General features: G+C 46.4%; 1 protein-coding gene across 1 annotated transcript in view; it reads right to left on the bottom strand.

Moving 5' to 3' along the window:
* Positions 1-9,548, bottom strand: part of MPL (MPL proto-oncogene, thrombopoietin receptor) — a 31,286-nt gene extending 21,738 nt beyond the window's left edge. The window contains exons 1-6 of the mRNA XM_073593911.1: positions 9,385-9,548; positions 8,095-8,233; positions 4,202-4,365; positions 2,957-3,111; positions 2,731-2,875; positions 995-1,106 (exon numbers count right to left, since the gene is read on the bottom strand). Coding sequence (XP_073450012.1) covers positions 995-1,106; positions 2,731-2,875; positions 2,957-3,111; positions 4,202-4,365; positions 8,095-8,233; positions 9,385-9,475 — 806 coding nt within the window. The 5' untranslated portion in view covers positions 9,476-9,548. The remainder of the gene's footprint in view (positions 1-994; positions 1,107-2,730; positions 2,876-2,956; positions 3,112-4,201; positions 4,366-8,094; positions 8,234-9,384) is intronic.
* Positions 9,549-15,101: the final 5,553 nt, after the last annotated feature.

Below are 15,101 nucleotides of genomic sequence, written 5' to 3'. Positions count from 1 at the left end.
CCATTGATGGGGCACTATTCCTCCCAATGACACCATCAATGGGGCACTATTCCTCCCACTGACACCAATGATGGGGTGCTATTTCTCCCATTGATACAAAGAATGGGGCAATATTCCTCCCACTGACACCAATGATGGGGCACTATTCCTCCCACTGACACCAATGATGGGGCACTATTCCTCCCACTGACACCAATGATGGGGCACTATTCCTCCCACTGACACCAATGATGGGGCACTATTCCACCCACTGACATCAATGATGGGGCACTATTCCACCCACTGACATCAATGATGGGGCACTATTCCTCCCACTTTCACCAATCACAGGGCACTATTATTCCCACTGACACCATGGAATTTTCTGTTCCCACAGGCCACAGTCTGGCCCCCTAAAGCCTGAAGGACAAGTAAACTGGCCCTTCGTTTAAAAAGTCTGGAGACCCCCTGCCCTAAACATCGGAAAAAAAAAAATCAGTCTTTTTATTGGATGTTTTTTATAGCAGAAAGTAAAAAATATTTTAGTTTTTTCAAAATCGCAGAGGTGATCAAATACCACCAAAAGAAAGCTCTATTTGTGGGGAAAAAATGATATAAATTTTATTTGGGTAAAGCGTCGCACGACCATGCAATTGTCAGTTAAAGTAATGCAGTGCCGTATCACAAAAAAAAGGCCTGGACATGAATTACGGGGGGTGGGGGGGGGGGTTAAATTTTCCAGAGATCAAATAGTTAATAACAGTGCAGTCATCCCCCTACCTGCAGAGTCTGGACAAGGGGCGGGCCAGAGGGGCGGCTGCCCTGGGCACAATGGTTTACTGTAGGGATGGTGGGGCACCCTTTCTTCTGTTACAAGGCTGACAGGAGTAGTGAAAGCGGCAGTGATTTTGACAAGCGAGTGACTGCTGGGTGTAGGACCCCCTATGGGGGGGGGGGGGGGGGGCGCAGTTTGGCTTCTTTGCCCTGGGCACTGGATGACCTTGTCCCAGCCTACCTGTATCTATAGAAGACTTCCTGGGATGACAGCGGATGATTCTCCTTCTTCTCTTTCCACTGACAGCACACCAGAGTCAGGTCGGAGGTGAAGCATTTCAAGCCGGCGATGTCTGAAAAGAGGACACAGTGAGAGCCGGTGAGAAACCTCGAGGAGCCTCTCACACTAATGATCTCCTATCTAGGAGCACCATGAAGAACTTCCGTCTGATATGGCTTGAAAATAGAGCGTGCAAAAAAATTATTTTCAACCACCACTTTTTTACTGCCTTTCCCTCCATTCATGTCAATGCCCAGACATTCATATTTATGACCGATCTGGGTGCGTAGAGGCGATCAGATCCCAAAAGAACCGTTTTCACCAGTCAATAAATTATTTCCATGGAGGATCCACTGCAGACATCTCACATCACTGGAGCATCCATAGGAATAAATAGGATTTAGACCCCTTTCACGCTGAAGCTCAAAAGCGCCGGTCTTTCTTGCGGTGCTTTAGCTGCTTTTTAGCAGCGCTTTTCAGGCGCTAGTGGGCGGTATTTTTAAGGTCACCTGACAACAGACATGATACAGGACAGCAGACATTTTACAGGAGATGGTCAGAGACTGCAGACATGATACAGGAGATGGTCAGAGACTGCAGACATGATACAGGAGATGGTCAGAGACTGCAGACATGATACAGGAGATGATCAGAGACTGCAGACATGATACAGGAAATAGTTAGAGACTGCAGACATGATATAAGAGATGGTCAGAGACTGCAGACATGATACAGGAGATGATCAGAGACTGCAGACATGATACAGGAAATAATTAGAGACTGCAGACATGATAGAAGAGATGGTCAGAGACTGCAGACATGATATAAGAGATGGTCAGAGACTGCAGACATGATACAGGAGATGGTCAGAGACTGCAGACATGATATAAGAGATGGTCAGAGACTGCAGACATGATACAGGAGATGGTCAGAGACTGCAGACATGATACAGGAGATGGTCAGAGCCTGCGGACATGATACAGGAGATGATCAGAGACTGCAGACATGATATAAGAGATGGTCAGAGACTGAAGACATGATACAGGAGATGGTCAGAGACTGAAGACATGATATAAGAGATGGTCAGAGACTGCAGACATGATACAGGAGATGGTCCGAGACTGCAGACATGATATAAGAGATGGTCAGAGACTGAAGACATCATACAGGAGATGGTCAGAGACTGCAGACATAGTACAGGAGATGGTCAGAGACTGCAGACATGATACAGGAGATGGTCCGAGACTGCAGACATGATACAGGAGATGGTTAGAGACTGCAGACATAATGAGTTGTTGGAGAGGTAATATTCTTCATAGACTGGATACATTACACAAGACTGCTAGAGATCACTGCTATAACAGAGCAATAAGGAAACACAGATTTGTGTGTTTAGGGGCCCCAGGGTGGCACAAAAAGTGTCAGAGGGCCACATGCGGCTCCTAGGCCTCAGATTGGGCAGCGGGAGAACTAGATCCTCTGACAATGTTTTAATATTGTCTGTGCCTTCCTATCCCAGTGACAGCCACCCCTCCCATTTCTTTACTTGGCGTCACAGGAAGTGAACAAAAATCTCCCCAATGGGGACACAAAAAGAAATGTAAAATCTGACAGAAATTGTAACTTTATTCAAAGCTAAGAAAGACATTTTGGTGGGAGTTAGGCCCTAACAACGATGATAGTGATAGAAATGATACCTGAATATCCCGGACTGTCGAATGTTATCACCTCTGACCACGGCCCCCAGATTGCATTCTCACCCATCCAGGATGTGCGAACGCGGAGCTGGTAGCGCAGGTCCGGCATGAGTTGAGACAGCGTTAGTTCGTCTTCCAGCACAATCTGTTCAGAGATACAATATATAGATATATAATGTCATATAATATAAATGGTTTCTTCCTGGGTCACGGCCAAAGAAATCACCTTTCGCTGTACATCTGTGGAATTCTCCGGCCAATACTGAACCTCGTACTGCAGAACAAATGGGAATTCAAATTCCAGAGGGTCCCAATTCACACGGATCTGGTCTCTGCGCTCATCCCAGGTAAACCTGATATTGCCGGGATTTGGGAATATTCCTAAAAATACACACAAGTCAGTAAAATTGTTTCCTCTCTATGTGTCAGTCACTGTTTGTTCTTTTGCATCATCCTGCTTGGCTTGGAGGGTATTCCCAAAAATACAATCTCGAGTCATCTAACATCTATCTGGCGCCCAATTTTTCCACTCCCCACAAAAAAAGTGACCAATAAACACTTTGTTCTACTTTAAAAGTGACTGGCGCCCATTTTTCTACATCTGTTTACATCCCACCATGCCTAATAACCTACATCCTGAGGTGAAATGTCAACCCACCCTATACCTGGGGGTCCATGAACTTAGCACAAACCCCCCACCATACTACCTTTTCTATCACAAACCCCCCCAAATCACCCCTCCTAGCACAAATCATCTACCCCTCAAATTTCCCCTTCATACATAAATCCTCTCCTCCATATTTCAAATCCCCCCTGCTAGTACAAATCTCCCCCACCCAATTTCCCCTTCTAGCACAAATACCCCCCAATCATCCCCACTAGAACAAATCCCCCCCCCCCCAAAAAAAAAAATTCAGATCTTAGCACAAATGCCCCCCCACCATGTTACCTTTTCTAGTACAAACCCCCAAATCCCCCCTCCTAGCACAAATTCTCTACCCCTCAAATATCCCCTCTGAGTGTAAATCCTCTCCCCCCCACTCTGTCTCCCCTTCCTAGCACAAATCCCCCCCCCCCCATGATTTCCCTTAATAGCACAAATACCCCCGATCATCCTTACTAATACCTCCCCCCCCCAAAAAAAAATTCCAATCTTCATATCCCCCCGACCATATTACCTTTTCAAGCACAAACTCCCCTAAATCCCCCCTCCTAGCACAAATCTTCTTCATCCATCCCCCTTCCCAACACAAATCCCCCCAATTCACCACTTCTAGCACATTTACCAACATTTCCCCTTCTAGAGCAATTCTTACCCCTTGACACCCCCCCCAAATTCCCCCTCCTCCCGGAGGTGCCCAGGGCAGCCAGCCGCCCCTCCTGCCCACCCCTTGTCCCTGCCCTGTCTTCACAACCCCTAGCAATCTTACATCTGAGAAGGTACATGATAGCAATCCTTGAATTTCCTTACCGATCATCTCAACCTGGATGGTGCGGTTGCGCAGGATCTGATTGGTACTCTTGTCCTTGATGAACACGTGGAGGTAATTGAACAGCCGGACGTCATCATGCTCGCAGACGTACAGCGCGGGGCTCGTGTTTTGGATGGTGATGTCACATTCCTCCTCGGGTTCTCTGCGGAGAACAAAAACTCTAAAGAAACAAAGAAAAAATCGGAAAACTGATCTGTTCCAGCATTAAAGTGAAGCTCCGCCCCAAAACGTTTTGTTTATCATTGAATTACGAAATAGATAAATCTGTTTATATTTTGCCTTCCTTGGTTGCTCCTCTCCTCCCTTATCAACATTTTACTGATATTTTTAAATAAACCTTTCTGTTTTCATTACATGCCTCATTTTAGTCCTAGTGATGCCATCACTGGGTCTCTATACTTCTTTACGTAATGCCAGCAGATCATGGCTGGTGGGAGGGGCCAGCAGGGTGCTGTACATAGCTTCTGAAAACACTACAGCACCCTGCTTTAGTTCTCCCCTCAAGAGCCCTTAGTCCTGACGCAAGCAGTGGGCTGGCTCTTGGGAGGCGTTATGCAAAAATCAAAATGCCTTGATGGGTGGGTGTCAGTCTGGAGGAGGTGGCATTCCAAGGCAGACTGCATTTGCATAGGCAACGCCCACTTGTAATGCTGAGCTTTTATGTGTAGCACCCTCTAGTGTGCTACTAGTGTGAGTGTAGGCAAACTATATCCTGGCTCATGTTTAATCATATGAGTCTGTAATTGGGTCAGGGTTATTAGAGTTCAGGGCAGCATGACTCATACAGGCAGCTCTCTGGTTCCTCCCCCTGGTTCTGGAATGTTGGAGAATGTTCTGGAAGCTAGAGGGCAGAGGCTAGGAGGGTTGTCCTGCATATTTATATTTATATTGGCCCTTAGCCAATCGCCAGGAGGAGGGCCTGGCAGGGGAATAAGTGAGCCCTTCAACAGAGGAGAGTCATGCTGGGTAAGGAGCCAGGTGGAAGATGGAGATGCAGTGCTGAGGAGACTGTCGGTGGCCTTTGAGGCGAAGAAGTTGGAAGGAGTCTTTCCTGAGAGGCAGCAGGAGCAAGGAAGGACAGTGTGAGTACTATAGCACGGTGCAGGGACTTACAAAGAAAGAGCCAGTCTCTCTTGAAGACAGCATTGTGCTTAAGTCTTCAGCCTTGCCCTGGGAGATCTCCAGTGCGTCACTCTGGTAGACTGGTTAAGAGGGTCAGTCGGGAAGACTGGTGAAGAGTCAGTCAGGTAGACTGGTGAAGAGGGTCAGTTGGGTAGACTGGTGATAAGTTAGTAATGTAGACTGGTGAAGAGGGTCAGTCGGTTAGACTGGTGAAGAGGGTCAGTCGGTTAGACTGGTGAAGAGGGTCAGTCGGGTAGACTGGTGAAGAGGGTCAGTCAGGTAGACTGGTAAAGAGTTAGTAATGTAGACTGGTGAAAAGGGTCAGTTGGGTAGACTGGTGAAGAGGGTCAGTCAGCTAGACTGATGAAGAGTTAGTAATGTAGACTGGTGAAGAGGGTCAGTTGGGGAGACTGATGAAAAGTCAGTCGGGTAGACTGGTGAAGAAGGCCGGTGGGGTTGACTGGTGAAGAGGGTCAGTCGGGTAGACTGACGAAGAGGGTCAGTTGGGGGAGACTGATGAAAAGTCAGTTGGGTAGACTGGTGAAGAAGGCCGATGGGGTTGACTTGTGCAGAGGGTCAGTCGGATAGACTGGTGAATACTCAGTTGAGTAGACTGGTCAAGACAGTCAATCAGGTAGACTGGTGAAGAGGGCCAGTCAGGTAGACTGGTGAAGAGGGCCAGTCAGGTAGACTGGTAAGAAGGGAAACAGGTGGGCTAGCATTTCCTGCAGTAGTAGAGCTGGGACCAGTAGAGCTGGGACAAGGACTGAGAGTTCCTAGCCTGTAAGGGGCTGTTGCTAATCTAACAGAGACTGATAGTTTCTAAAAGGAATTAATGAATCGGAGCTATACAGAGGATCAAGCAGAGTTGTGCAGGAGGATCAAGAGGAGCTGTAAAGAGGATCAAGCAGAGTTGTGCAGGAGGAGCTGTATATAAGGAGGAAGTTGTCCCTGGTTTTTGTTACTGTCAAGTTGGGCATCCCGTAATTCCTATCCCCATCCAAGTTATTACCTCCTAATAAAACGCTAAAAAACAAAGCTCAAGGACTGTTCACTGTGTCTGGATGAAAGTTGAAGATTTTATTTGCCTGGCTGTGCAGCAGTGGGGAACCCTGACATTTGCAACTCCCACGGAGGTAGTGCTACATTTTTAAAGAACTAAAATCCAAAGAATGAAAGGGGCAATAAGGCTCGGATGGGAAAGGTTAGAATCTGATGCTGGATGTCCTCTATCCAGGAAATGAGGTGGGCTTTAAATGACTTGCTGCAGCTTCTCATGCAAATTGTGAGGAGCTCACAGTGTGCAGGGAAATCAGAGTAAGGCTCTGGATGGAGCAGGATGTCACTGCAGGGGATTGCGGTTGTGGGGGGTGTTAGGGGACTTCTTAGCAGACTTGGTGGCCCTGTAGGGGATGAGGTTTCTGAAGGGGGCTGGGAAGTATGGGGTGCACTGTGGGACACTGCTGGGGTCACTGTGAAGGGCTGGTGGCTCAGTCTGCAGCAGGCTGGGGTACACTGTATAAGGCTGACAGTGAGTGTGGGGGACACTGTGGAGGCTGAGAGCTGTCAGTGGGTGTGGGGGACACTGTGGAGGCTGAGAGCTGTCAGTGGGTGTGGGGGACACTGTGGAGGCTGAGAGCTGACAGTGAGTGTGGGGGGACACTGTGGAGGCTGAGAGCTGTCAGTGGGTGTGGGGGACACTGTGGAGGCTGAGAGCTGTCAGTGGGTGTGGGGGGCACTATGGAGGCTGAGAGCTATCAGTGGGTGTGGGGGACACTGTGGAGGCTGAGAGCTGACAGTGGGTGTGGGGGGCACTGTGGAGGCTAAGAGCTGTCAGTGGGTGTGGGGGACACTGTGGAGGCTGAGAGCTGACAGTGGGCATGGGGGGCACTGTGGAGGCTGAGAGCTGACAGTGGGTGTGGGGGCATTGTGGAGGCTGAGAGCTGTCAGTGAGTGTGGAGGACACTGTGGAGGCTGAGAGCTGTCAGTGGGTGTGGGGGACACTGTGGAGGCTGAGAGCTGTCAGTGAGTGTGGAGGACACTGTGGAGGCTGAGAGCTGTCAGTGGGTGTGGGGTGCACTATGGAGGCTGAGAGCTATCAGTGGGTGTGGGGGACACTGTGGAGGCTGAGAGCTGACAGTGGGTGTGGGGGGCACTGTGGAGGCTGAGAGCTGTCAGTGAGTGTGGAGGACACTGTGGAGGCTGAGAGCTGTCAGTGGGTGTGGGGTGCACTATGGAGGCTGAGAGCTATCAGTGGGTGTGGGGGACACTGTGGAGGCTGAGAGCTGACAGTGGGTGTGGGGGGCACTGTGGAGGCTAAGAGCTGTCAGTGGGTGTGGGGGACACTGTGGAGGCTGAGAGCTGACAGTGGGCATGGGGGGCACTGTGGAGGCTGAGAGCTGACAGTGGGTGTGGGGGGCACTGTGGAGGCTGAGAGCTGTCAGTGGGTGTGGGGGACACTGTGGAGGCTGAGAGCTGTCAGTGGGTGTGGGGGGGGGGGCACTGTGGAGGCTGAGAGATGTCAGTGGGCCTGGGGGAACTGTAGACCACTGGAAGGTTGGGGGCACTATGTGGGAAGTTGATCTGCAGCTGGCTGGAGACCTGGGGGAGGGTCAGTGGGCCACCACCCAGTGGATAAGAAGAGCTATTATGGAACTACAAGCCCCAGCATGCTCTATCAGCAAAAAGCAGTGCCGTACAGGTCTTCACACGGGAGATCTGTAAATGGTTCAGTAAATGATGGACTCACTCTTCATAGGAGTAATAAAATCCACAGGTCACATCTCGGCCCATCTCTAGCTCCTCGGCCCCCCAGTAACATGTGATCTTCATGAAGTTATGGGAAAAGCAGTGAGGGATGTCCTGGTCTCTTGACAGGAGGAGCAGGTCTGGAAGATAAATGGGCAACACCAGGTCACATGATCTGTAATTGTAACATTTATAAAGTGTGAGCTGCAGTTTATGGTTCAATTTGTTACTGTATTTAAATCTGCTAGAACATCTAACACTCCCCTCCCCCCTGATCGACAATGCTGCTGTCCAAAGCTGCTCCTTCATCCAGTGTGGGGGTGCTCTAATACAGAAGGTGCGTTACTGGCCAGACCATCAGGTGAAAACAGATGGAAAAAAAGACCAAAGAAAACAAATGCAGCCACCACAACTAATGATTGGTAAGCTGCAATATATTACATTTTTGGTTTTCGGTTTAATACCACTTTAGTGTTTTATTTTTTTTCTATATGAAAGTGATCGGTGTTGTGTTAATTATCATATCAGTGTGTATGTGAAAGCAAACATTTCCATCCTCCCTACATGTACACATAGGGTGTCTATGAATAAAAAATGTGTAGAGCTATTGTGGTTGTGTGCAAATAAGGCAAAATCTTGTAATTGAATGTTCTTAGGCCATTTTCCTTTCTGATCAAATGTTCTTAGGATATTTTCTCCTCAGATTGAATGTTAGACTGAACTTGGAATACCACTCAAAGCCAGGAATTATTTTCCCAAGATCCACAGGTGAAGGAGGTTAGGTCACAGATGGGACATCGACAGATACGTTTTGGGATATTTTTCTACACGACGTTGGATTGATGATGGATGGAGCTCCTTGGATGGATGATGGATGGAGCTCCTTGGATGGATGATGGATGGAGCTCCTTGGATGGATGATGAATGGAGCTCCTTGGATTGATAATGGATGGAGCTCCTTGGATGGATGATAGGTGGAGCTCCTTGGATGGGTTATGGATGGAGCTCCTTGGATGGATGATAAATGGAGCTCCTTGGATGGATGATGGATGGAGCTCCTTGGATGTATAATGGATGGAGCTCTTTGGATGGATGATGGGTGGAGCTCCTTGGATGGATTATGAATGGAGCTCCTTGGATGGATTATGGATGGAACTCCTTGGATGGATGATGGATGGAGCTCCTTGGATGGATCATGGATGGAGCGCCTTGGTTGTGTCAAGACTTTGTGGTCATAAAACCCTCATGAATCAGCCCCCCCCCCCCTACCCCCCAAAAACAGCAAACCTACCTTCTTCTGTCACCAGGGACATCACAGTGCTCACCCACAAGGTGAGGGCGATGGAGAGAGGTCGCCGTCCTCCACACCACAGGTCTGCCATATTCCTGTAGACCCGAGCTCAGTGCCCTCCAGCACCACAATATGTCAGAAGGTTCTCAGGGGACTTATCTGGCTCTCACACTGGGGCCGCAGGAAATAGACTGAGTAAAGGGCCCCCAAACCAGCAATGTGTGGTAAGCACTATGTGACAGTGACGCGGCCCCGGGGCAGCCCATGCATCCTGTTGGTGGCTGGCATGGGGAAAGCAGAGAGTAAACAGCAGGAACCAGGCCAGGAGGTGATAAGAGACTTCTCCGATGGAAAGGCTTAGCAATACGGCACAGAACGTGTGACTCTGCTGTCAGTTTAATTAATGGCTCATATTTAGGTTAAAGTGTACCTGTCATAAACCCAAAACAGAGAAATGAGTCCAGAATTTTAAAGCCCAACTCTTGGCCAGATTTTTTATTCTAGTTTTAGATTAGAGTAGAGAAGGTTGAAAGCTGATCTCTGGCCATAATCTTAAGCTCACTATACACTGGTAGATTTTCAAAGGAGAATTTTTACAAAAATGTGTATGACGTTCACTGTGATACCTCACATGAGTGATGCGATCACTGTTTACATATGCTTGCAGGACTGACATTTGCAATCACCTTTGCGCGTGAGCACGGGGTAACTGCTTTTTTTATCTCTTTTATCACTATCACAAGAGAGGAACAACATCCCTTGTGATAGCATGGGTTATGACAGGTCCTCTTTATGGAGAGATCTGGGGTCTATGAGGCCCCAGATCTCTCTTGGCCTCCAAAGCAGCAGATCAAACCAAGAATGGTTGCATCCTTCCCGGGCTCCCCGATCGCTCAGGAGAGCCCGGTAAAAGGTTGCATCTTCAGGACAGGGTCGCAGGACATGGGTAGAGCACAATAACTCCATATGGGTTTTAACCCTTCCCTACCTAAACTAAGACTAAAACAACAGTTTGGGCTTTACGGACACTTTAACCACTTAAGGACCAGGCTTTTTTTGTTACTTTTCATTTACAAGTTTAAAGCAGTATTTATTGCTAGAAAATTACTTATAACCCCCCAAACATTATACTTTTTTTTTTTTTTTTTTTTAGCAGAGACCCTAGAGAATAAAAATGTTGTTGCAATATTTTATATCACACGGTAAAACGCAAATTTTAGGGAAAAATCCACTTTAATTAGTAAAAAAAAAAAAAAAGAAGAGAATATGCACTGCAATTTTTTTGTAAAATGTGAAATATGATGTTACGCCGAGTAAATAGATACGTGTCACACTTTAAAATTGCGTATGCTCGTGGAATGGCAAAAGTCTATGGTACTTAAAAATCTTCATGTGCGAAAAAATGTTTTACAGGTTGCCTGTTCAGAGTTACAGAGGAGCTCTGATGCTAGAATTATTGCTCTCGCTCTGACGATCGCAGCGATACCTCGCATGTGAGATACAAATACCATTTACGTATGCGTGTGCGACTTACGTATGCGTGTGCGACTTACGTATGCGTTCACTTCACGGAGGGATGGGGTGCTTTAAAATAAAATTCTTATTTATTTTACTTTTTATTTTTACACTGTACCTTTATTTTTTTTCTTTATAACTTTTATTCCTATTACAAGGAATGTAAACATCCCTTGTAATAGAAATAAGGGATGGCAGGTCCTCTTTATGGAGAGATCTGGGGTCAAAAAGACCCTAAATCTCTTCTTTACCTTTAAAAGCAAAAAAAAAAAAATACATTTTGATTTTTTGCTTAAGAAAAAAAAAAATACTCCCACCCTTCCTCCAAGGCCATAGAGGCGATCAAAGAGGACCTCCTATGGGAGCAGCCGGACACACTGTCGGATCGTTTCTCGGGTGAACCGGTGGAAACCCGAGAGATGCCAGCATGCGGCGGGACGTCCCCTCCTGCTGCTTCTGAAAGCATTCCAGTGGCACATGAGCCACTCTGAACGCTTTAATGAGAAAGCCAGCCGCCAGCTGTAAAAGAGAATATCGGGGTTATGGCTTATATCTTCAGCCACAACCCCGGTAAACCACTTTGCAATGTATATATACGCGGTATTGCGGTCTTGATTAAACTGATCCCAATTTGAGAAACTTTATGAACATGCTAGATCCACGACACAATGCAGGGCGTCTCCAGACCATCGGTCATGTAGGCTTATTCAATATGGAACTGTTAAGTGTAGTTCTAGTGACGACTGAAAAAATAGGTTGGACATTTATGATTGCACTCAATATTTGCATGTCTATAGGAGTGTTCTACATAGAATCCCAATTCATGAGCCCAGGGAGTGGTGAGTCATGAATAGAATTAAAAGGCGGACTGGGCTTATTTGGATTAAAACATTGGAGACAATTAAAACATTTGAAATCTACAAAAAAAAGTGTTCAAAAGAGGTGCCAATTATATAGTACAATAATGAATGAAATTCACACATTTATATTGTTCCATAACAAACATTAAAAAGTTTTTTCAATAAAATCGATACATTTTAAAATTGATTTTTCATAAACAAACTCTTGATTAAACTGTCCACAGCAAGAATTTACTGCATATTGTTATGGTGTATCAATCTCAACATGTTTCGCCTATTATGGCTTCCTCAGGAGATATACAGTACCACACGTTTGTAATGATCAAAGCAAAACTGTTGGAAATTGAGTCAAAACTTGTTCTAAAAAGTCAGACTCCCAAAAAAGGAAGGGTGGTATTTGATAGGCCACAGGAGGGATAGGGAGCACTATACTTCCAACAGAGTTACTCCAATCAGTATCCAAGTCCTGTCAGCACTGCAAGAACCAGGGTTGATGTAATAGTGAATAGATCACTCCATTGTGGACTGATTACCCTGCGTATGTATATACACAACTGATTATGTATTTTTTTACAGCCCCGTGTCACTCACTTGCAATTTACCCTTTTTAGCGCTCATCATATCCACTACCTGGTCAATAGATCACGCCACTCATGGGGATAGCCGGTATGCCTTAATAGCAGATTCAGCATTCCATACTCACAGCTTCCACATGTGGCCGGCCTAACTGGTCTCCCTCCTATGGCCATCAAATTCCACCCTTCCTTTTTTTGGGGATCTGACCACTGTGTTTATCCGGGCCCCGTTTTTCAGAACATGTTTTGACTCAATTTCCAACAGTTTTGCTTTGATCGTTACAAAGGTGTGGTACTGTATATCTCCTGATGAAGCTTTAAAAGGCAAAACTTGTTGAGATTGCTACACCATAACAAGCTACAGTAAATTCTTGTTGTGGACACTTCAATCAAGTGTTTGTTCATGAAACATGTTTTTATCAATTTGATCTAAAAAAATAAATATAATGTTTGTTATGGAACAATAAATATTCATTTTATTTTCATTATTGTATTACAGTATATAATTGGCATCTGTAAAATTCTAGCTATTTTAAGCACTTTTTCTTGTCTATTGTATTTGTTTGGGATGTGGTGCCTTGTGCTCCCCTCTGAATAATACTCCAGATTCTTCATCATTCTCGATTTGCCTGTACCTATAACCCTAAATCTTACCCATCTGATTTCACTTTGCTGTAGCTGTATTTAGGCCGTGTAGATGGCATGAGTAGATGGCATGAATTTGACTTCAGTCTGAAAACCTTCTGAGGTCATGCAGAATTCACACAATAGATTTGTCTGTAAACCAGAGATCCTCAACCAGGGTGCCGTAAGCATGGGATCCAGTTTGCCCTGTATAAGTTTCTTAAGCTGCAATGGTGCAGGTGGGCCCCCAGTCAGCACCATAACAACCAACAATGCTCCAGGGCCAGGACATTGTGTTTCATTCATTGATGTGGTGATGGCGGCCAGCATGCCTGTACCATGGAAATGTATGACTCTGAAACAGAGCAGGGGGCATACAGGGCTGCATTCAGGAGTAGACAGAAGTCCACCTACTCCAGACCTCCTCCTGCTCCCGCCCTCCGAGGCACTGCTGGAGCCAATATATAGGGTTCTGATGTTAAGCGGGGGCTGTGTAATTGGGGGGGGGGCTCTGTGATGGGGGGCTTGTGTGATTGAGGGGTTCTGTGATGAAGAGGGCTAGTGTGATTGGGGACTCTGTGATGGGGAACTGTGTAACGGGGGGTTCTGTTATGGGGAACTGTGTAATTTGGGGCTCTGTGAAGGGAGACTGTGTGATTGGGGGCTCTGTGATGGGGAATTATGTGATTCTGGAGCCCTGATAGGGGATTGTTTGAGGGCTCTGTGATGGGGAAATTTTGTGATTAGAGGGCTCTGTGATGGGGACATTTTGTGATTAGAGGGCTCTGTGATGGGGGCTGTGTGATTGGGGGGCTCTGTGATGGGGGAACTGTGTGTTTGGGGTTCTGTGATGGGGGACTGTGTGATTGGGGGGCTCTGTGATGGGGGACTGTGTGATTGGGAGCTCTGTGAGGGGGGGCCTGTGTGAATAGAGGGCTCTGTGATGGAGGGACTATGTGACTGGGGGGGCTCTGTGATGGGGTATTGTGTGATTGTGGGCTATGTGATAGTGGAGCTCGATGATGGGGAAACTGTGTGATGGGGGGGGGTCTTTCATGGGGGGATTCTGATGTGATGGGGAACTTCTGACTTGAGGGGGAGACTCTGATGTAATGAGGGGACTCTGATGTGATGGGGGGACCTCTGATGGGAAATATATATATATATATATATATATATGTATTCTTTTGCTGCATTTTTGTAACCCTGATGTAGGAAGCAACCTCTGCCCCCCCCAAACACATTAGCTCTGTTAAAACGTCTGGACTACTAACCATTTTTGTGGGCCTTCAATCTTAGATGCATTCAGTTACATTACAAACCAAGGAAAATTCTTTGATGTGAGAAAACTGACAGTGCAGAATCCAGATGCCCAACACCACAGCAAGACTAATGGCTAGTAATACACTAAGATAATCCTATGGTTCCTATGTTAATTGCTCAAAATTCAAAATTCATTGAGAAGTGCATTTGAGTTGTGGTTGACCTCCTTGTGACCCTGCAGTTGACCTCCCTCAAGTTTAGATTGCATTTCCATAGAAAGGAAAAATCCCATTTGAAGTGACTAAAAGCCCAAAGACATATGTACTTACTGAAGTGTACACACAGATCCATAGTTACGCTCCAGACTGGCCTTTCTTGTACATGGACAATCTGGGTACTGGCAATTTTAGTCCGTCTCCACTCTCCATTGAAAATATGAAAGAACATCAGTCACATTCCACTTAGTTCGTATTACTGTATTTTTTAATAATCAATGAATTGCGTACAGCAATTATTCCACCCAAGAACTAACCATCCTTGATACGTTTCACCACTCCTGGCTTGCTCATAAGAATAGCGTCAAGGAAGGTTGGTTCTTAGGTGGAATAATTGCTGCATGCAATCAATTCATAGATTATTAAAAAATACTGTAAGAGGGACTAAGTGGAATGTGATTGATATTCTTTCATATTTTCTTGCTGAAGTGTGGCTTCTGAACTAAACAGAGGATTTGAAGACCTGCACTGGGGTGACGTGATCAAAAACTATCATGTACCGAACTCAACATGGCTTCTGAGGTTTGTAGACCTGCTCAGCCCTCGGGGGTAACAAGACCAGTCTTGGGAGTTCCACGTTGGACACAGATCCATCAAACAAGGGA

Source organism: Aquarana catesbeiana, linkage group LG07, assembly GCF_042186555.1.
Source record: "Aquarana catesbeiana isolate 2022-GZ linkage group LG07, ASM4218655v1, whole genome shotgun sequence".
Lineage (NCBI taxonomy): Eukaryota > Metazoa > Chordata > Amphibia > Anura > Ranidae > Aquarana > Aquarana catesbeiana.
This window is presented reverse-complemented; position numbering and strand designations above follow the sequence as displayed.